Below are 24396 nucleotides of genomic sequence, written 5' to 3'. Positions count from 1 at the left end.
CACCTGGAAATACATATATTATTTTTGTTCGTTTATAACAGAGCACTGTATCCACAGCTGGGTTGGTCGGGTTGTTTCGAACAGTTCACACTAGACCAAGTTGGACATGGAAGACGATTAACAAATACAAACATCTCAGCCTTTGCTGAAAGTGTGTGTTCTAGTGCTGAGACGAAGAGGATATATACCACTCCTATTTGGCTATGTTTTAAATGTATGCCAGAGAATGTTCGCTTGGCTGCGATCATATGGTGGGTAGTACGGGTTTTGTCCAATACAACAATGAAGGACGGTCGTCGTCGTCGTGTGTAGCACAGCTGAATGACGAACGTGCGAATCTAGAGAGGCAAGCCACTTCAATGATGGAGGCTCTTTGGTCGTTTACGTTGCTGGTGCTGTGCTTGTCGTCAGAGCCAAATGTTGTTGATGTTCAACAAAGGCGTTGCGCGCCCCGTCTTGTGGTGGAAACACGTTTGTTCACAAACAGTACGAGTGTGGTGGTGTCGAACGTTTCTACTCCAATACCTGGATGGATTTCTCTAGGCAAATATTTTGGGCTTGTTTATGCTGTTGTTGTATGTACTTTTGGGTTATTTGTTGTGTGTAGTCACTTTTTATTTTCGATTGTTTAGTTATAATTAAGCACGATATGTACATACATACATACTATGTCTGTGGTTAGATTGCTGTTGCTATTATTTCATATTTGTAGTTTTTTTCAAGTATGACCTTTTGCTAAATTCACCAACACTTTCAAAATGATAAACAAGGTTGTGATATTTCAATATTTCCTTTTGATTTTTATTTTATTTACAGTACGCATTTCGTTTGCATTTCGATATGAAAATATTCTGATCGGTATGTGTATTTCCAAATTGTTTTATAAAACGGTGTAGCGATTTGCACTAAATCTCCTAAATAACAGCAAACAAATGTTGTAAGTCGTTCTCTCACCCTCGTTCAGCATACAATGCACATTTGAAATAAAACAATAAAGAACTATTACTCAATATTTTAAAACGCCTAAAAAGGTTTCGAATGCCAAAAAATGGGTCCACACGAAAAACGACCGTGTCTGTAGTATGCAACGTTCAACGACTAAACAACTACTGAGCTTATTGACGGACGGTGTCTAAATCAAACTCTGTATTAAGCTTAGATCACTCGCAATAATGCTGTGTTGAATCAACAAAGCTTTTCGTTCAGATGAAACATTATTCACTCTGAAACTGGTTTCATTTATAAAGTTACAGTATACGAATACGCATGCGTGTATATACGATGTTTTCGATACAGACGTACCACTCGAAATGTTGTATAAAACCAAACTATAAATATAAAAATAATTATGCTTTATCGATATGTGGGAAATGATGTGAAAATAATACTGACATACGATAGATAGATTAATCAAAATTAGGGTTCGGTCTTGAACTGAATTGAAGAAAATTTTTAATACATAATCAGATGTTCTTCACTTTGATTACATTTCTGCAATGTCCGTTTCGAGGTAACAGTATGACCATTTCTTGTAGAATTCCAAGTGGTATGGATAAGTTTACGTATTTTGGAATATTCTTCACTATGGTTAATATTTTGTTTCTTGTGTTTATGAAAAATGTGAACAAATCACATTCCAAGTCTTTAGCCATGGTATAATAATAGAAGGTAACAGCAAGTGTTGTTGTACAACAAACGATACTACAACCACATGGAAATTTGTTGTTGTAAGTTCTACTAGTGTCAACTCATTTGACAGAAAAAATGTAAACAAACAAACAAATTATCATCAAATTATTTTTATTTTGAAAATGAAATATTTTTGAATCCTCAAAATAAAAATTGAAAAACATGAATGAAAATCTATCAAATTTATATTTCTATCGCTTCCACATCATTCCTATAATTGAGCCATTGCCACTTATATGTGTAACACATATGAAAATGCAGCGAATTGCGAGTTATTCCATGAAGAAAGATTTACTTCCTCAAACTTTCCCAGCAGGCAGATTGAGTAAATTGAATACCGGAGCATATTTAAAAAAGAACAATTTCAAATTGTATGCGTTCCCAATTTTCCTCTTGGGTGATTTTTAAAAACATAATTTGTCAAATTCATATTGACACTAGTATTACGTTGGAATCAAATCAGCTGGGATTTGCTGTTACCTTTTATAATTGTGCCATGGTCTTTAGCCTTTATATACTGTTATATTACTATTTTCAACAATATTTTAGTTTTTCTTAATCAACTTGTCAAATTTCAAAACAAAAATTTGTTTAGATAAAATTTTTGGTATTTGGACACCAAATTCCGATTTCTATGATTTAATAGGCTTTTACTAAAAATAAATTATTAAATTATTATTACTAAAAATAAATTATTCCATGGGGGTTATACTTTATGGGATCTCCGGTAAATATTATGAGGTTTTGTAAACGGAATGCCAAATTTAATATTCACTCCACCTTGTGGTGGAGGGTATTAAAGGAAACAGATTAAGAACATTAATTTTCTATTTCATTAAATACATTTTTTTCTTTCTGCAAGACAGGAATAGATAAAAAAATGGGGTTTTTTTAGTTAATGGCGCAGAATTGTTCTCAATACCAGACTTTTTGTTGTGTAAAGTAAATCATCTGAATTTCTCTTTCACACTCTGATTGAGAAGCTGTAGAAGTTCCTCTGTCCATTGTAGGGAGAGAGTAAATTTAAAACTTAAAACGCATTTTCTGCAAAATCGATTTTTTCTATTTTATGCCGGACATGCCGAAAATGGCCGAATTAACCCGCCAAAAAGTCCTTTCAAAAAAAAAAAATATGAAATCTTTTAATGTAAGCGACATTATAAAAAAACATAAATTTTTATTTCGTATCACAAAAATGCGTCTCCGTATATAAAATTAGGCTATTATTTTTTTACAATCTCAAATGCAATATGGGGAAAATGTAATTTTTTGTTATTGTTCGCATTTGAAATTCAACACTTGCATTTTCCTTATTGTTGTGTTATTTTAAATACAGCTTTTACACGGCCTACTAGAAAAAGAAAAGAGCAAAGATTGTGGACAAAATAATCGCTTAATATTTTGATTTTTCTTATACGTGCAAAAGTGTAAGAAATAACGATTTGAATGAGTTTTTAAGCACTTCTGGGAAAAGGGGACCGAAAAGACGCCTTTAACGAGGCGGTTGAGGGTTAAAGTTGATATATTCCTCGATATTTTATTAGCAATATTGCCGAAGACACTATATACCTAAAAAGCAAGGATTTCAAGAAATCATAATTCGAAAATATCGAAATTCTTGAAAAGAGGCGTAAACATTCAAAACGCCGATACACGTGTCTTCTTTTTTTAGCCCCTCTTTCATAATCTGTTCGAATTTCCCGGTAATTATCAAAAAATTGAAATTTGTCGCACAGTTTGAAGAGAGGAAATTGCCAACATTCATACACTTTTAATCACCACTGTAGTCAAATCCGGTTATAGCGAACTAGTAGGAACAAAGCAAATCAGTTCGTAATATCCAATGTAAGGCAGAACATAGGCCTAGGGTATCCTTTTTTGACAATTCTTAAGCTGCTTGTCCTTTTCTTTGATGAGTTTTTATTATTTTTTACTGTCTGCTGCTGTACATCGTTGAAACTATCCTAACAATTACTTTTTTTTTAAGGAAAAAGAAATCCATTATGTTTTCGGCAGATGTCTGTACTGATAGATTTCTGGTAAAGTATCGATCAAACAATTTCAGATTTATGCTCGTTGGAATGGTGACATTGCGCAATAAAAAGAAATATTATGTTGTTTTTTGTTTGGTGTATTCAGTTGTGAATTACAGAAATGGCCAACAGGAGAGGTGTCGTGTTCCACAAGGACAACGCTAGGCCACACACATCTACAGTGACTCGCAACAATCTTCAGGAGCTTGGTTGGGAAGTTTTAATGCAAAATTGGTATCTATGGATGTTTGTGAAATCCACTACTAGAGTTTTTTGCAAATAGAGGGCAGAACTTCTATCAGAGAGGTATTATGAAGTTACCTTAAAAATGATAACAAACCATACAAAAAAGCGGTGCATATTTGGCCCAAATCGGACATTCCGAAGCATGTTAAATAAAGTCCTATAGTTTTATATAAAAATAATGGATTTTTCCCCAACCTAATAGATCGGTTGAGTTTAATAAAAAATTGCATGCCGCCAAATCCCTATCACTTGTGGTATCGGTCATTTTCTGTTGCAATAAAATTCCATGTATATCCAGCTCGTATTGGCCTGTATTGCCAGCTCGAGCAGGAATTTACTTACTGATTTGTTAGGTACATAGTTTATAATGTAAAAACACACAAAAAATACAAGCAATTTTTTATATTGGTGATATAATTATATTTACGCAGGATATCAAAAGCATGGAGACAAAACTGGAAGAATTTGCCACCAAAACAGTTGAAGATATTTCCGACTACTTCCTCAGACTTCATAGTTATCTGCAAAATAAGGAGAAGGAAATTTTGGACAAGTTTGCAGAACAATGCCAGCAACCGCAATTTTTGTTAAGACAAGCCCTCGTAACTTTTAATGACTCCAGCGAAACGCTAAATGTGCGTATGTTCACATCGTTACCTAGGTAGGGTTTATTTTAATATTTTGTTTGACTTCTTTCCAGGCAATGCGTGACAGTTTAGAATTTTATCAGCGTACCTTACCTCCATTCGTTCATGTGGGCAAGCTGCTTCAAAGGTACAACGACAGGTTGTATCAAATGCCTTACCAAGTACAACTCACTAAGATACGGACCAATCCATTCCAGTAAGTATACCTCTTTAAATATCGAATGATGACTATTTCGTTTGATATCGATTTTAGTTTTGAGATCCACCCGAGCCAGCCAGACTTAGACCAGTGTATTAAGTGTAGTTTTGATGGACCAAAACTTACAATAGATATTCGATGTCTAAATGATGACTCAAACATTTCAATACCCGAGACTTCAAACGTGGACTCGTCGACATCTACCAGCTGCGATACATCGATGTCTAGGACTATTTCTCAACACAAATCACAACACCCGGAAAATCCAAGCCAAAAAAGTAAGAAACCAAAAGCAAAATGTAAAGAACGACCTGAAAAGCCAAATGACGTATTCCAAATTGTTTCCGTTAAAAATACGTCAATGCCAGTTGAGAACAATACCTTAAGCAATAGTGTAACAGACGAAAATCTGGTTCGCGTAACACATGTGGAAACTCCTGATAATTTTTACATTCAAAAAGTTAGCGATATTGAGATGATTCGACAGCTATCACAAGCATATCTTGATGGCGAGCAAACTGTGTGCATACCAAAAGATTTAACCATCGGCTACTACTACATGGTCTATCACAGCACAGATAAACAGTGGTATCGCGGTATGTTAAAGAAAATACTTCCTAATGATGTGTACAGAATCTTCCTTATTGATTTTGGACTAAATTTGGAAACTTCGCCAGATAAGTATGATATCGCTGATACATTTGTGTTTCTTATTGCTTTTTACTTGTTCTACAGTCATTGCATGTTATTTTTTTTTTTTAGATTGTGCGTTGTTCGCGAATCACATATGAGAATTCCATTTGCCGCAGTGCGCTGTGCCATAGCCGACATCGTCCCTGCCGAGAAAGAGTGGTCACAGGCCGCTAATAGCTTTCTAATGGAATTATTACAAAAGTAAGTAGAAATGTTGGTTCTTTCGCTAGTCAGGCAATGTGATTTATATGTAAATTGCATAGCCGGACAATCTAAAAGTTAACGTATGAGTATTTTAATGGACATGGTTCATTTTTTCCGTCGTTCATCGCCTTCTGGAAATGCAAGGGTTAAGGGAAAAACTTCCACCAGATTAGCGTATTAGATTAGATCGATACGTGAATAGTTTAAATTGAAGAAACAGCAAAATTCGTTGCTGACAAATGAGCAGTCGAGGAATGTGCTAAAGTATCAACATGATTAAAAATTCTTAAAGCAGCATTAAACAACTTTTCATCGGTTTACGAATCAAAGAGTTTTGAAAACTCTTTATATACTCTTATATACATATATAAAAATAGCACCTAGAAAATTACCACATCGATTGTTCCTTTTTTATAATCCCTGTTATTCCATAATACTTACTTGCTTCTTGATTTATTACCTCCTACTATAATTTTAATTCCAGAAAATTGACATTAAATCAAAGGATAAATGTGGACAAAACTGGATAAATGGTGTTTCTAGAAGAAATTCATTGTTTTTTTTTTTCTTATATATAGACCTCGGATTTTGCATATTTTTAATGAAGATATCAAAATTCTGATTGGACACAAATTCGTTTCAAAGGATTTAGAATTATTTGAAGGGTTCATATTTTTTTAATTTTTTGCATATAATGCATATGCACGAAATATGCAAAATATGCACGGTATGCTAGGTCGATATGCGATAAATATATGCAACAAATATGCAAAATAAAGGCAAAAATATGGAAAATATGAAAAAATATGCAAAAATATCCAAATTTGCAAAAAATATGCACGGTATGCTAGGTCAATATGGTATCCTAGGTCGATATGCGATAAATATGCAGAATATGCAAAATATTCAAAAATTTTGCAAAATATGCAAAAATATGCAGAATATGCAAAATATAGGCAAAAATATGCAGAATATGCAAAATATGCAAGCAAAAATATGCAGAATATGCAAAAATATGCAGAATATGCAAAATATAGGCAAAAATGTTCAAAATATGCCAAAATATGCAGAATATGCAGAAATTATCCACGGTATGCTAGGTCGATATGCAATAAATATGCAAAATATAGGCAAAAATATGCAAATATGAGCAACATATTTCACATATGCAATCATTTTAATCATGGTAATTTTTTAATTTTTTATAAAATAGACCTCGAATTTGTGTGCTTTCTTTATTTTTAAGCTATAGAAATCAAATTTTGTATGTATGCGTTTAATGGTTCAACTGTTAGATATTTGGGGCATTATGAAAAATTTGCTAAATATATGTATAAAACATGCAAACATATATGAACAGTTATATGGGGATATACTACAACGTGGACCGATATATCCCATTTCCAATACCAAACATCCTAGAAGTAATAATAATATATGTGTAAAATTTCAAAGTTCTATCTTTAATATTGCGACCTAGCATACTGTGCATATTTTTGCCTATATTTAGCATATTTATCGCATATCGACCTAGCATACCGTGCATATTTTTGCATATTTTTGCCTATATTTTGCACATTTTGTATATTTTTGCATATTTTTGCATATATTGCATATTTTTTATATTTTTGCCTATATTTTGTATATTTTTGCATATTCTGCATATTTTTGCATATTCTGCATATTTTTGCCTATATTTTGCATATTTTTGCATATTTTGTATTTTTTGCATATTTATCGCATATCGACCTAGCATACCGTGAATATTTTTGCATTTTTGGCATATTTTTTGCAGATTTTATATAGTTTTGCATATTTTTCCCTATATTTTGCATATTTTTTGCATATATTTTGCATATTTATCGCAAATCGACCCAGCATATTTTTTGCATATATTTTGCATATTTTTTGCATATATTTTGCATATATTTTGCATATTTTTTGCATATATTTTCCATATTTTTAACATGACTCCAAACATCTATCAATTGGAGCATGAAACGCCTAAATACAAAATTTGAGTCCAATCGGATAAAGCATAAAAAATATGCAAAAATCCGAGGTCTACTTATATATGCTACTGATAGTACAAGTTATTAAATGGAACTCTAACATCCCAAACCGATCTAAAATTTTTAATTAAGGCTATTATGATTTTTTTGCAAGATCAATTTTTCTTTTCGTTGGTTTTTGAATCTTGAACGTGTTACTTGATGGATCATGTTTTGTGGCTTTATACTTATTTTACTATTCGTGACATTCAACATCAGGAACTTGATATTCTTTAGACATCTCTATTTGCGATTTTAAAATTGAATAATCGCATCCACCAACCCGAATTTTTCACGTGTAATTTTTATTAGCAGTTGTGGCGATATGTTGCAATGTTTTGTGTTAAACATTTATTTAAATCTCAACACTCAAGAACCCTAAAATATAATTTATGTTTAGGCAAGATATATGTAGTTGTATTTGTTTTGGCCAAGCGAATATAGATTAGATTTCATCAATTAGTTATAGACTTTATCAATAAAATTTACAACAAGATACTAACATCTTTTGAGAAAAATTGCCAATCATGGTTCAATAATAACAAGAGTTAGGTTGGTGTGCCCCTGTTCTGTCAAAAAAATACTCAATTTGTAAATGTGTTTGTAATGCCATGTACAGACGAGCGTTGTTCGCTCTCTCATTCGTTGTTCGACCCTTAATTATGAAGTAATCACTTAGTTCCCCATACAAAATTGTCTGAGCGAACACCGACTTTTGTACGTTGTTCAATTCGAATCACTCTCTGAATCACCAAGAAATTTGTCCCATCCCTAACAACTGAGAGCATTTATCGAAAATAAATTAATTTTGACAGCTTGAAAATATTTATAAAATTTTCAACCTTTTTTAGTAATATTGAAAATGATGAATGAAAAGTAAAAAATTGTCTAGTTTTTATATATGCAGCAGGATGTAAATTTTGTTATCTACATAATGCAATGTGAATTTCTTTCCCCATGGTTCTAATTATCGTACAAAACAAGAAACAAATTTGGGGACACTCAAACAAAAAATTCTCCAAACTTTTATATGTGACATTTGAATTTAGAAAATATAAAAATGTATGAAAACAACAATATTTTCAGAAAAAATGGAAAACGTGAATTAAAAGTAAATAGATATGGGTTCTTAATATAGTCAGGAGAAAGACAATTAATTTTTCTATTCAAATCCATATGTGATTCATGCAAATATGTTAGAATTTTGGTGTAAAACAAGAAACAAAAAGTTTGAAATAAAAAACTATGATGACATGAATTAGGAGTAGTGTTGTATGAACGGGTTAATTCATGTACGTAATTCTGAGAGCGAACTACGTTGTTCGAATGCCCGTCAGAACATGGCATAACGTGTAGTATTTAGGAACAATACTTATTATAATCATATTTGCAAGCCCATATTGTGAAAAACTTGACATTCCATTCATTTTTTGCAATATTGTATTTAATAAAATTTTAAAAATATGTCAAATAAACAAAACAACCTGTTGAATATTGTGCATCCAAAAATACAGTCGCTGTAAATTAACCGCTGGTCACTCCACAAGGATGACTGTTAATTGGAATTGGGCCATACATCGGGGCCCAGTATAGACCAAATGTTAATAGAGACCAATGGCATAATTAATTAATTATGCCATGTAGAGGCTTTGATAGAGACTTGGGATGTATCCACATTTTCTGTCAAAAGCTGTTGTTATAGCGAAAATATCTTTGAAAATTTTCTATTTATTTGCGCACAACAAAATTTAAACACAGCACTGATTTTATTTTAATAAATAATTGCCTTTTCATCACATTTGATAAACATTTTGTGTATTTTAAACGGCATATACATTAGAACTTCTTACCGTGTTAACCTACTTTATGAGGATTTATTTGACATATATACATGGGTTAACGAAAACCGGTTAAATGTAAACGTACTATCAGGATAATTTTCATGGCACAATTATACAAGGAAGTCTAACGCAGTCATATGTATCCAATTTTTTCATAAATTTGCCTTTGGCTGCATTCAGCTTTCAAATTTTAAATGAAAATATCTTCCTTCAAAATGTAGGCATATCATGTTTTCAGTGACAAAAATTGCTAAATCATTTATATCTACAAATATTTTGAAATTCCCTGCCTCTAAAACTTATAAATATAAGTTGTAACAATCATGGTTAAATATTTGGTCTGTTCCAGTACTTTTTTAATAGTAAAGCTAGTAAAAGGGAAACATTTCAGAATCGCTCTCAGAGTACAAAATAGTTTGAAAAGTTCGGGAACGCAAATTTGGTAAATATGCCAAAATTAAATGGCAATACTTCAAAATTAACATAACAGCCAATCAGAAGTAGGCATTCCTGTTTAGCATTTTTACTCGGCCAAATTTCTCGAGTAAAAAGTTTACAAAGAGAATGCCGTTTTGCTTTGTGCTCTCTTAAATTTGATTCAATGTTTTACCAGTTTTGTGGGTTCGAGTAAAAAGTTGCAAAACTTGTAAAATTAGTAGATTCTTTTAGGTTCTGGAACGGAACTATTGAGGGCAATGTTCAGCTTTAGAAAATATTGTATTATAAAATGTGTTGTGTTTTGGATGTGTTTTTTATTTAAAGGGGAAACAACTAGTTTTCTCTATGAATTCGCTTACTGGCCGACCTTATATAGGCCATGGTGTATTTAATAAGGTGCGACAATCGTATGGTATTAAACTTTTTTCTTTATTGTTTGTAAAGCAAATTGTCAAAAACATTTTCAATATTACATTTCGATTTCAAAAATGGTTTTTAAATTTAGGATTTTTTAATAATAAAAATTCAAGAAAACTACAATCATGAGGCGGACGGAAAGGAAACCTAGGCTTAAATCAGTTATAACCCCGTTCGCCGAATGGTACACATATTTTATGTTATTTGTGGAAATCTGTCCATAACTCCTGATACTCATAAAATGGAGGATATTATGTTAGCCTATATTGGAATCGGCCCCTTGGTGCTTGTCACAATTCTCGGCGAAGGTTAAATACGCCTATGGATAGACTTATCCGTGATTTAGTCTTTGGCCGGTATTTATGTCTTTCAATTTTCTTTAAGAAGGCAAGAAAATTGAAAGACACTACTCCATAGGAAAGTAGATTGTAATTCACAATATAAACAACATCACAAGGAGCCATGGGCTGCATGTGGAAAACTTAAAATTAAAAAATTATTTTTAACTGACCTAAAAACGCCAATAACCCAAGAATACACAAATTCATTAATTATTCCTCAATGAATAGCTCTTGGCAAAAATAAATTAATAATTGTTTTTGTTTATTTTTGTCAAAAACTTATTGTCAGCATGACAATTTAATTTCTATAACAACAATGTTGTTTTTGTAAAATATTTGTTGTTGTCGTTGTAACAGGTTGGCTGTTGACGAAAGTTCTTTCCTGAAAAATGTTGATAGAAACCGAAAATATATCAATTAACTATTAGGAATTCGGATTTGAAGAGGGTAGCCGAAGAAATTGTGCCACCTCTATTGGCTTTAGCCAAAGGTCTATGGGCAATGGTCTCGTATGCTCGGACGGACAATTGAATAAAATGTGTGCGTCGTGAGGGCTTTGCTGGCAGGAGGGACACCTGTTTAGGGTTCCGGGACAATGCGCTCTCGATACGAGTTGAGTACATTGCTGTATCCGGACCTTAGTTATGCCAGAATTGAACGGGTTTGCCTAGGAAGAAGCCTCTCACTCTCCGAAATTGCAGGAGGATGTTGTTGTAGGACTTTATTGCATCTGTTACCATTTATGGCATCGGAGACCGCCAATTGATGCACGGATCTCATCGCGTTCGCTATCGACAATCTGTTGACGTCCTGAAGCGCCTGAAGTCCTGGCGGAGGTGGATCTGTCATCACTGTGCGATGGTTAGGATGACACGGCAGATAGCATGTCAGCAGGAACTGTCTAGTCAACAACACCTCATGGAGGTGATCGACGCTCGTCATCTGGACACACCCGGTTGCAATTCGGAATGCATTATTTTGGGTTGTTTACAAGGATCTCTATTGTGTGTCGCTAAGGAAAGAAGTCCAGACTGGGGCAGCATAATTCAGGATGGAACGACCTATAGCCTTATAAGTCGTTACCAACGTTTCTTTATCCTTGCCCCAGGAGGTGCCAGCCAAAGCTTTCAGAACTTTATTCCTAGCTTTAAATCTTCTGGTTGATGTAGTTGGAATGCAAGGAGAAATCAAGGAGGCTATCGAAGACAAGGATTTTCGGATTATGGACGGTGGGGATGCGCCTACCTTCAACGGAAATGTCAAGTTCTAGATTGACTTCTCGGGTCCAGGAAGTGAAAAGTGACAAGGTAGACTTTGCTGTGGATAATTTTAGATTGCTCTCCCGGTAGAAGTTGGTGATGGTGGCTAGATATTTGGAAATTCTTGCACTTACGTCGTCAATGTTAACGTCTTGTTGTATCTGATACATACATATGCATATCTACCTTGCAACGAATGACAATTTTGAAAATATTTTTCATTTTCAGATTTTCTCTTTTATAATTGTTTGTCCTGATTTATATTAGGCGATTTTACTTGCGGCAATTATTATCGTTCCCTTTTGAACTTGCTTCATGCGTCTATACAAGGCAATTCGGTTTCAAAATATTTCATTTTTCATTTGATGTCAATAGTTTTTTCACATTTAAATAAATATAAAATGTCAACAAATACGAAATACACAAAACGAATTGCCAGAAAATTGTCGGTACGAGCAATTTTTTTTCCATTTCTATTCACCTTGCCCCTCTCTCCTACAGTCAAAGACTTGCCACAAGTAAACTCGCCTAATCTATATTGGGACTATATGTGAGCAATTTTACACAGACCGACAGCCCAGGGGACCTATTTTGGGCACTGCTGATTTAAATTTCAAAACAAAATACAATACGTTACAAAATTTTATTGAAATAAATGTTATGATATAGGTAAAAGTTTGAGATGCCAATTACAGTGACTTCCGTTGACTAGATAATTCAAAACTTTAGTTATTATTTCACACCAAAAACATATTCTTAGCATCTGCAAAAATTAATATCCAATCTCTTTATTAGTATTTCAAAAGTTTTTTAAACCTTAAAATATATTTTTAATTCATAACTTTACGATTAAAAAAAATTATACAATATAATAAAAATGTAAACAATTGTTAATACTTCAAAAATACATTGTTCTTATAGGTGGAATTAAATTCGTCTTGTTAACCAAGGCTTATATAAGGTCGGCCAGTAAGCGAAGTCATAGAGAAAACTTATGTTTGACGTCAATTTTTTTGCCGAGGCGAAAACTAAATATTTCGCCTTGAAATAAAAAGCACAACCAAAACACAATACAATTTATAATTTATAAAGATAATTCAATTGAAAATGTTCTTTAACAACGTTAACTATTATCCGACGGGGCGTACACAAATATTCAACTTCCCCACTATGGCAAAATGTTGTGTACGGCCGTATTACCTAATTACGTCGAATCCATATCTTCAAGCAAATAATACAAATAGCGAAACAAAATTGAAAATTTATTAAATTAATCCAACTATTTTAAGTTTCCATTCGAAATTTTAAATTTCCTGAATGTTTTATTTTTATTTTCTCGCCAGGTTGGAGAATCTGGCTATCACAACGTTGCAATCTCTCTCTTTGTGGATCTCTTCCAATGGTCTTGATATAAAGTAGAATAAGACTGAAGCTGTTTTGTTCAATTGTTGCTATGACGGTTCTATGCCTAATATTTGCGTTAGTTCCTTTACTATTACTATTGTTGATGAAATGAAGTGCCTGGGTGTAATTATTGATGCCAAACTTTGTTTTTCGACTCACATTGATCTTCTGTTGTCCCGTATGCGATTCCAGCTTAGGAGACTTTATAGTGTCCAAGCATATTTGCCTCTTGGCGTTAGGGTGAAGGTGGCTATGTCGTTGTTGATGTCTCAGGTTAACTATTGTTTGGAGTTTATTTCGGGCTCTAATTCTGGTCATTTGCATCGGCTTCAAAAGGTTGTTAACTCCATTGTTCGTTATGTATATGGTTTGGGTCGTATTGTTCCCAAATTGTTGTTAAATTTCTTGGCCTATCCTTTTATAATTATTTTGAATATCGTATCCTTTTGTGTTATTATATAATTATGAGAAATGTTGATTTACCACTGGGTAGTAGGTTTGTGATGTGTAGATCCTCTCGGAACCCTCAGTTGTTGTATCCGAGGTATTCGTCTGCAATTTGTGAAAGATCATTTGTAGTTAGAGTCGTAAGATCGTGGAATCAGCTTCCTTTGAGCCTTCGTAAGTTTACCTCTTCCACTTTTGCGTATAGGAGGGAATTGTTTGGGTATTTGTCTCGTATTTGATGAAGTTGGCTTTGAAGAAATCGCTGATTACAGGTTGCATAGTGTTATTTTTTTTTTAATTCTTGGCTGGGGAGCCATCTTTATTTAAGTTCGTTAGCATTTATGTTATAGATTTATACATATAAAATTTAATGTCTGTGGTTCTAATATTGCTCTTGGGCTCGAGAGGAATATGTAGTATATTTATATGTAGGATTCCTTAAGCTTCCTTTCCCTCCACTTTTCTTAGCGACAGTTAAGTAGAGTGCAGTGGATTGGGGTTCTTGTTTGGAATCTGTTATGTTAGTTGTTTGCATTAAATTTCATTTTGTAGAGTTTTTTTACTGTTATGTATTTTTAATTTATTTAGTTTATTCTTTGTTTGGATTTTTTTATATAAGTTAATATAAGTTATTGGCCATGCTGGCTTTTTTATATTACATTGTATGAAATAAATGAAATGAAATGAAAAGAAAAGAAAAACTGAAAAATACGTTCTGTCAAAGTTGAAATTGCTCAACATTAAATTTGGTACGTTCGACGTATTTCGGTAACATTCATATAAATACATGTGTTCTACTTTTGTGGTGAAAAACGTCGAATGAGCTAGTTGAATTTTAGGTAAGGCTGTAAAATCTTGAAATAGTCCAAATGTACTTCACAAAGACGATATAAATTAAAATTGAATTGAATTTTGGCAAAATATTAATATTTTCGTTTTGACGTCTAACATAATTTTGTATGTATATATAGGTTTCAAAATATGATTTGACAGAAAACTTTATTTTATTTTTTTTTTTCGTACGTTCCCACGCCTCACTTTCCCACCCCTGCCGACCGAGGGGGCGACCTCCCCTTTCGTAGGGATCGCGTACACACCATAATCCGCATTATGATGGAATATGAGAAGGGATAGAAAACCAGCTACAGAAATCTACTTCAACAGCCAGTTTGTTATTAAGTTGTATTATTCATTTAAAAATATGATTATATTAGATTTTATTAGTTCCATATTCATGCAAAAGTCTACGTTAGAATACACAGAATTGAAATCAATACACATTTTACTAAGTGGATCTCCCATAGAATAATTTGTGCGATGAAAATCTACGTATAATGGTTGATAATATCTACTTGATCGAAAAGGAACATTTATTCTAATGGATGAAATTAGGAAGTCTGAGGGTGGGTGATAAACAACTTGACATCGTCAGCATACATTAGCAATTTGGAGTGGATTATTGCATTTGGTAAATCATTAATAAATAGAAGAAAGAGGAGTGGACCTAAATGACTTCCTTGGGGAACACCGGAAGGAACATTAATGGATTTGGAGTGACAATCATCAAACAAAACTACCTGTGATCTATTTCTCAAATAAGATGATATCCATTTAACTAAATTTATACTGAAACCAATTTGATTTAATTTATATATTAAAAGTTCATGGTTAACCCTGTCAAAAGCTTTACTGAAGTCAGTATAAATCGTGTCGGTTTGATTACGCTGAATAAAACCTTTTATGACGATATGTATCTTTATTAGGACAGAGTGAATATGAATATGTTGTAGCGAAAAAATTTGCAAAGCACTCTGAAATTTCAGAGTTTTTCTCAAATGTCTGATTATTGAATTTCAAGATGGTGGGCTTTGACGTAGCTTTTCTTTTTATATTAACAAAGTCATAAAAATATTTAGGATTGGATTTGAAATTAAGTTTAATCTTATTTAAATAAAGATTGTAAAGTTTTCGGGACTCTGACGTATATTTAGACCTTGCGACAGCATATTTAGCATAATCTATAGAGGAGCCTGATTTTTTATATTTTTTAAAAAGTTTATTTTTATAATTTTTAATACTTGAAAGCCCAGATGTGACCCATGGATGTCGTTCCGAGTTTCTAACTCTAACAATGGGAACACATTCTAGAATAAATTTATTTAGGATATCATAAAATTTATATACTGATAATTCTAGATCACTATGACTCTTACAAATAAATAATGTGCTCCAATTTACGGTTGAGATAAGTGTTTATTAAGTTTATTATAATTAGGAACAGATTTAAATGATATTAAAGAATTGTTGGTAGCTAAATTATTATGCATCATGGATATGCATAATGTAGGATGGTAGTTATCTTCGGGAGTACATACTGGAGGTATTCTAATAATTTCAAAATATTGTGTATAATTCACAAATGCTAGATCTAGAATTCGATCATAACAATTTGATACGCTATTTATTTGATAAAGATTTATGTCGCTAAAACGATTTACAATTTCAAAGGTATATAAGTTTACATTTGCATCAGATGTCAAGGGTGTTAGAGCCTCAGAATCTGGCAATGAAAGCCACTTTACGGACGGCAGATTAAAATCGCCGAGAACTAATATTTTGTCAGAGTCATTCATTTTGTTAGTGATTGAATTTATTGCTAACAGATGCTGATTATAAATATCAAGTTGCGATGAGGGAGGAATGTATGAGCAAGTCACAAATAATTTAAAATTTTCTAATTCAATGGATATGCAAATAAATTCGATATCAAAACAGTTTAATTGAATTAAATTAGTGGAATATTTGGCATCAACTGCAATAAGGACGCCACCACCTTTTTTAAGAACTCTATCTTTTCTAAATATTTGATATCTAGAACACAAAATTTCACTATTTAACACGGATGCTTTTAACCAAGTTTCAGAAAATACTATAACATCATAATTAAACCCAAGGCTATCAGAGAATAATCGAGTTAATTTTGTGTTTAACCCTCTTACATTCTGATAGCAAACATTGAGAAACATATTTAGTTTTTTGGCAATATTTCAGCCCTCTGAGGCAAATGAGCTAAGTTTTCAGGTCTTTCCAGAAATTCCTTTACAAATGCATTAGCAGGCCAAAATTCTCTCGAAATTAGTCGATGAAACATACTTTCTTGAATTACGATTTTAAAAGATGATCTACTTTCTGAGAAAGCAGACCGGAGCTTATAACAACGTAGAAAGAAATTTCCATCGATTTTTGATTTTCTATAATAATTTATATCCTCAGCCGAGGTATCTGGTGCAAACCTAGATACAAATACCATTTTCATGGTGGAAGCCATAGATAATGGTCTTTGACCAGGTTGGAGGGAATTGCTAGTGCCTGCTACGGAAGACGCATTAGATGATTGAACTGATGATTCCCGATATCCGTGAGTAGGTTTTGAAGTCTCTTCCAGACTAGCACTACTTATACTCACAGATTTTGGATTAATCACTTCATTTACATCCTTAACGATTTCCGAGGCCGAATGTGACGCAACACTAGCATATGTCTGGACACAATCAGTTTCCGTTGTATCTGTGATATTGACGGAAGGTGATTGTGGCACTGTATTCCCAACAGAAACTGTGGGTTTGCGACTAGGCACGACTTTATTGGGAGCCTTTTTCGCAGACCTTTTACGTTTCTGCCCAGACACAGACGGTGATGATACAAATTCATTAAGCTCTTGGTACTTGTCGAACAAATTTGAAAAATTCTCAAATCGTTTTGATAACGATGTAAATTCCTTTTTCATCGAACTAAGCTCCGACTGCAAGTCTTTTACAAAGTTATAAAAGTCGGCTGAAAGTTTTCGACAATGGACACAGCACCAACGGACACCAACATTATCCCTAATTGTGTCCACTACTTTTGCATTAATTCGAGCACATTTAACGTGCCATTGATTAAGGCAAAACCAGCAAGTGACACAGAACTCATCATCTACGGAAATATTACATAATTCGTAAGGACAAACCATTTTTAAAAATTATTATTATTTTTTTTAACTAATTTATGAATTTACTGGAATTTCTATCCCTTGAATTTCTTATAAAACACAAAATTTGGCAACTCTGTTTTGAGATGTCAAAATAACAAAACAAAATAAAAATAAAAGAAATGTTACAACAACAATATAAGCTAATGTAACAAAGGAACAATTGGGAATGGAAACAAAATGCCAATTAGAATTAAAAAGATTAATTAATACGGCATTTACATTAGAACTTTTTACCGGGTTAACCTACTTTATGAGGATTTATTTGGCATATATTCAAAGGAATTGAAAATTTAAACCCACTGGGGGTTAACCAAATCCGGTTCAATGTAAACGACCTTTAATATTAGGAAAAATATGTTATATTTCACACTTCCAATTATATCAAAATGCACAAAAATTATTTCACAACACTTTTAAACACTGTTACCACAAAAACACAGATTATATTGTTAGAAATTAAATATTTTTTAAACGAGCACAGAGCACCACAAAATTAGCGAACATTCACGACAGGGTTGCCAAATGTACTCATCTGTGCTTATTGACCGACCTTATATAGGCCTTGTTGTTAACAACTATGACATATTATTGTCCCAATTCGCCCATGCGGCTACCTTATATATCTGATTGCTGGAATTTAATCTGCTTCGAGTTTTGTACATCATGGCCTATCTTCATGCCTTAGTCTTCTCTTACTGTCAACTTTTAATCCCGAAATACCAACCAGAACTGGATAAAAACTGAAAATATCTTTCTCTCTTGTGCACGTGTATTTTGGTTTAAAAATAATTTGATTGATATTAATTTGTCTTTCATTCTCCATTTCAGCCAACATGCTCGTATGCATATAATAGAAAAAATCAGTCGCGATTTTTTTAAAATTGACCTACATACGTCAGTTACAACTTCTGTACGTGATTCTTTTTTATACACAGGCCTGGCCCGAGAGAGGCCAGGTGCTGCACACAACTTTAAAATGTATATTAAGGTAAGCATTTATTAGTAAAAATCGTATTATAGTACATTAAAGCATATTATAGTAAAATAAAACATATATCTCATCGTGTAATATATATATATATATATATATATAATTTCCTACTTTTTTTAGAGACATGTATCTAACGTCAAACCTGACGAACAAATACCACGTAATTACTTAAGTGCTGGAGATATTTTGATAGTCAATATGCTATATCTTGTGGGTCCGCACGAATTTTATGTTATAAAGGTAATTATGCTCTATTATATATTACAAGGTTTAGCCTTAACTCAACGGCACTTTCCATCATATATGAAGTGGGAATTTATTAGTTCAATCAAATAATTGTGGAATAAACATTTGCATTTTTTTAATGAATTTTTATGAATTATAAAAAGAGCTCTACCTTGACTGTGTATGGTACACACATATGTTATAGATTGAGGGAATATATCTTTCGATAATACCGACTGACACTGTCGATTCATTACTTATAGGTTTTGACCGATTGACACGAGATTTAGCACACATATCGCTCATTTGCTGCAAGAGAGGCATAACTTATAAACGTGATTAAGGGTGAATTGTAACACTTCCCAAATGAAGTGTTATGACCAGAGCTCCGATTTGCTCGATTTTACTCGCGAGTGAAAGATACTCCCGAGTGGGAGTAAGTAAAGAGTACGAGTTTTTTAGGGAGTATACTATCCACTCTTTTGTTTTGTTTGGGAGTGCTCGCGAGTACTCCTTGTTGAAGAAAAAGAGTGCGAGTCAAAATGTTCGAAAAATAGTAATAGTTCACTCTAAGAGTGAAATCGAGTGGACAAATAAATTTGGTTGTTTGGTTATTTGTGTGTGAGTGTAGTAGCAGTACTGCAAACCAAACATCACAAAACAAACAATGCACACAAACAACATCAAGTAAAACAACGGTATCACAAACAAAAAAATAAATAAAAATAAAAGAGTAAATAAAAATAAAAGAGTGTAATCTGCTCGATTTCGAGCGTATTTCACTCCCACTCGAAAACGAGCGAAGCACTTGCGCTCTTATTTGAGTGGCAGAGAAAAATAGAGTATACTCTATTTACTTTTTCTACTCGAAGGAGTACTCCCGCTCGAATTCGAGCGAGTTTCACTCTTTACTCGAATTCGAGCGAGCATTTCGGAGCTCTGGTTATGACAGTTGTCATTCGATACTAGCGAATAATGTTAAAGTTCATATATTATGGAATCATGAAATAATTGATCTCAATATATATATAACAGAGTTTTATATATGTATATACGTAGTAGTTACAAATGAACAATATGAGTAAAATTTGTTTATTCTGTTTATTTTTTAGGAAGATTTAACTGGTGAAAAACTTGCGTTTTGTAATGATATGAATTTTTCGTATGGTGCTCAAGAAGCCAAACCTCAGCAGATTTATTTAGCACAGGCAAATAAGTGCTGTGCTGTCCGTATTAACGACAGTTGGCATCGAGGTCGCATTATGGAGGTAATGGGAAAAGGTTCTCTGCTAATACATCTAGTAGATGAAGGACCTTGCGAAATAATTAACTGGCGACAAGTATTCATTTTGTCCGATGAATTTCGCCAACGACGCGAATATGCCATCAGGTGCTCGTTGGCCGATATCGAACCGCTACAAGAAAATTCCTACAATTACACGCCTGCCGCAATAGCGGACTTTAAACAGATGACAATCAACCCTACCTTAAGAATGGAAGTTCAGAGTACTTTAGATGATCTTAACAGAGTTTTACTATACGTGAGTAAAAAGAACTTAGACATTAATATCGGAGCTGCTTTAGTTAAAAGTAGGCATGGCATTTCGACCGGCGTAACGACACAAATAACAGATTGTTTTCGAATGAATAGAAAATCGAATTGTCACCTTGAAAAAGTACCATCGGAAACCAATAAATTTGACGAGTATACCAGCCAATGTTCTTCGATGACAAGTGTCAAAACATCCGGAGATCTTGAACAATTTTCAATCCAGCGCTCTGAGATTTTTGTTACTCATATTGTAGACCCCGGCGAGTTTTATATTCAATTGTCAAAATTAAAAACGGGTACGGATCAATTTCATGCCAAAATTCAAGAAACTCAGAATGTGAAATTTAAAATATCTGACAGTTATGCGGATCTACCTAAAAAAGAAAATCAGCAATGGATGGTAGGTGACCATTGTTTGGTATACACCAAATACACTAACATGCCGGAATATTCGCCGGCCCACAACAGCTTTGAATGGTACAGAGGCATAGTAACCGAAGAGAAGCACGATCCTATCTCAGAAACTACATTCTCCGTGTTTTTGCGAGATATTGGAGCAACAATAAGATCCATAGCGGAACACCAGTTATTTGCAATTGACCCCCAGTTAGACCGAGTAACTAATGCAGTTTATCGATGCCATTTAGCAGGTATTGGTCCTGCTGGCAATGCTAAATCATGGTCCAAATCTGCTATAGACTGCTTTCGATATTGGATAACACAGTTTGAAACACAATGGGTTGCGATGCGTGGGAAACGATTAGAGGGAACAAACTCATTGCCAGTACTTTTGTGGGGTTCTTTAACAGATACTGCTGATGCATTGGCACCATGCATTATAAAATACACCAACATAAGCAAGATCTTAGTCGACAAAGGGTTGGCATATTCGCCTGGAACTACGGGCAGTATCACAGATCAGTTTGACATCATTGAAGGAATTGACTTAAAAGAAGGCGAAATAACTATCCAAAAATGGTTTAAATGTCTCGAAGATGATATAACGCTTAACGGTGAGTACAAATTTCCACATTTTTATGGGTACAAAACTCTATATACATATAATTTATCGTATAATTTTTGTTGTATTAGTACGACAAATTAACTTTTGCGAAACATCGACGACGTATGTAATCATAAATAGAATTGTGATATATTTATTACAATCAAAATATAGGGGAGATGGGGCAGGATTGTGTTTAAATATATTTAGGTAGGTAGTCTCATTTGAGAATTTTATAATGGCAACCCTTTTTAATTTGGAACTCATCTATCAATTTTAAATAATATGAAAAATAAATTCCATAAAATTTTATGTATGTCGATTGGAATATTTTCAATAAATTAAACAAAATATATTTTCTAAATCTGAACATTGCTCTCAAGATTTAACCATGGTCGTTACATCTTATATTTATAATTTTTGGAGGCAGGGAACTTCAAAATATTTATAAATATAAATTATTTAGCAATTTTTGCCACTGAAAACATGATATGTGTATATTAAATATTAATCATATTTAAATTTTGAAAGCTGAATACAGTCAAAGGCAAATTTATGAAAAAATTGGAAGCATATGCCTGCATTACCTAAATTCCAACAAGGCGTACAAAAAATGGCAAAATGTTTTGTACGGCCGTATTACCCAAATACATCTCTTGGAGAACTTATCAAAATCGCGGAACAAAATTAAAAAATGATAAAATGTGTTCAATATTTCACATTATTATTGAAAAATTTTTATTTTCTTGATATTTTGTTCCAATTTTCAACAAAGGGGGGAAAAACAAAACTAAAACCAAGGTAGATATACAAGGTAGCCGCATCGGCGAATTGGGAACATGATATGTCAAAATTGTTAACAAGGCGAATAATAATAATAATTTCGCCATGATGTAAAAAACTCGAAGCAAATTAAATTCAACCAATCAGAATTAAGCATTTTGAAAAATGAAAATTATTTGTTTATTTTTTGAATGTTTTTAAAATTGTAAATGTTTGTGTAAAACATGAAATTTGAAAAAAAAAACAATATCATACAGATAAGATAAAAAGGCCCCATCAAACCAAATATTTTTTGATCCCAAAGCCTTGTGTTGGATTCCATGGTCTTTTTTATAAAAGTCTAATCTCGATGGTCTACCGCTATGCCTTTCTTTTTTATCCCTTGTTTTTCGTTATTTTTTAATTTGTAGTTCAATTTTTATATGGAAATGGTTTAAAAAAAAAAAAAACAAACAACAAACAAAAATTGTTATGACATTAATGTTACCATCAGCTGGTTTGATACGGTTACCTTCTTAATATACCTTGACCAAAACTAATTTGAAAATTCGTACGTCGATGTATTTCGGTAACATTCATATAAATACATGTGTTTTACTTTTGTGGTGAATAATGTCGAACGAGCTAGTCCAAGGTAGATATATAAGCTAGCCGCTTCGGCGAATTGGTAATATGATATGTCAAAATTGTTAACAAGGCGAATAATAACAATTTTGCCATGACATACAAAAATCGAAGCAAATTAAATTAAACCAATCAGAATTTTGATAAATGAAAAATATTTCTTTACTTTTTGAAATTTTTTTTTAATGTTTAAATTTTTGTGTAAATAACTGATTTTGGAATAGAAAGAAACTGATTTTGGTTTGAAAAAAACAACAACAAATTGCTATGACATATAATGTTGCCATCAGCTGGCTTGAAAAGGGTATTTCAAGGCACATATATAAGGTAGTCGCATCGGCGAATTACTACTACTAAATATGCCCACAAACATATCCCATCATACATAATTCATTTTACATCTTTAGTATGCTGGCTTTTGGCGTATATATTAGAATTTTGTCAAATTTGTATTGAGGCAAAATACTTATTACACTCACTGTATATATATATATATATATATATATATACATATATATTATTTAAGGCTAATTAAAATTTACAACAATTTGTTTTGACATTTAATGTTACAAACAACTGGGTCGATGCGACTACCTAATACATCTACTTTGGACCAAGGTTGACGTATTAGGAGTCGCATCGACCCAATTGTTTGTAACATTGAATGCCAAAACAAATTGTTGTAATGTTTAATTCGCCTTAAAAAATAAATCAATTTTTGTAAATAAAATTGAAGTTTCGTGATTTTTATTTTGGTTCAATTTTAGTTCAAGAGAACCAAAACACCTAAAACTGGACAGGAATTTTATATGAGGGCTACATAAAAAAAAGTTTCTTGAAAGATGTTTTAAAACTTCAAGAGCCCATAACAAGGTTTATTCATAAGGTTAACCGGCAGGCGAATTCATGCCTTAGTCTTCTCTTGCTGTCAACATTTTAATCGCGAAATATAAAGCAGAACAGCACGAATATTTTGTTTCGAATGGAAATATTTTTTGTTTATTTATTCTTCAAACAATAAATTTGACATTCAATGAAGACTTTGAATTCGCCTCCTTGTTAACCTTATAATGTTGGTTGAATGTTGGCCCATAATGTTGTGTTGCCTCAAGAGTTTGTAGATGCACGACTCATTTTTTGTAGTTTGGGCTGTAACATGCCCAAGAAATGAGGCTGAACAAAAGGACTGTGACAAATAGAATATACACTCCACTTTATGGTGGAGGGAGTAAAACATTGTGAAAATTTACAATTTATGGAACTTCTCCATCTAGTT

At 32.9% G+C, this 24396-nt stretch overlaps 1 protein-coding gene across 1 annotated transcript; it reads left to right on the top strand.

The window, feature by feature from the left end:
- Positions 1-212: 212 nt before the first annotated feature.
- Positions 213-21723, top strand: LOC133336171 (uncharacterized; the record flags this gene model as incomplete). The annotated part of the gene is made up of 8 exons (XM_061544463.1): positions 213-509; positions 4400-4570; positions 4669-4811; positions 5202-5495; positions 5577-5708; positions 18771-18781; positions 18878-18930; positions 20271-21723. Coding segments are annotated over exons 1-8 (2554 nt in total), but the record flags the coding sequence as incomplete, so codon positions are not given.
- Between the last annotated feature and the right edge of the window lie 2673 nt (positions 21724-24396).

This window comes from Musca vetustissima, unplaced genomic scaffold, assembly GCF_032173495.1.
Source record: "Musca vetustissima isolate MV318-11 ecotype Yass unplaced genomic scaffold, APGP_CSIRO_Mvet_v1 utg2098, whole genome shotgun sequence".
In the NCBI taxonomy this organism is placed as follows: Eukaryota; Metazoa; Arthropoda; class Insecta; order Diptera; family Muscidae; genus Musca; species Musca vetustissima.
This window is presented reverse-complemented; position numbering and strand designations above follow the sequence as displayed.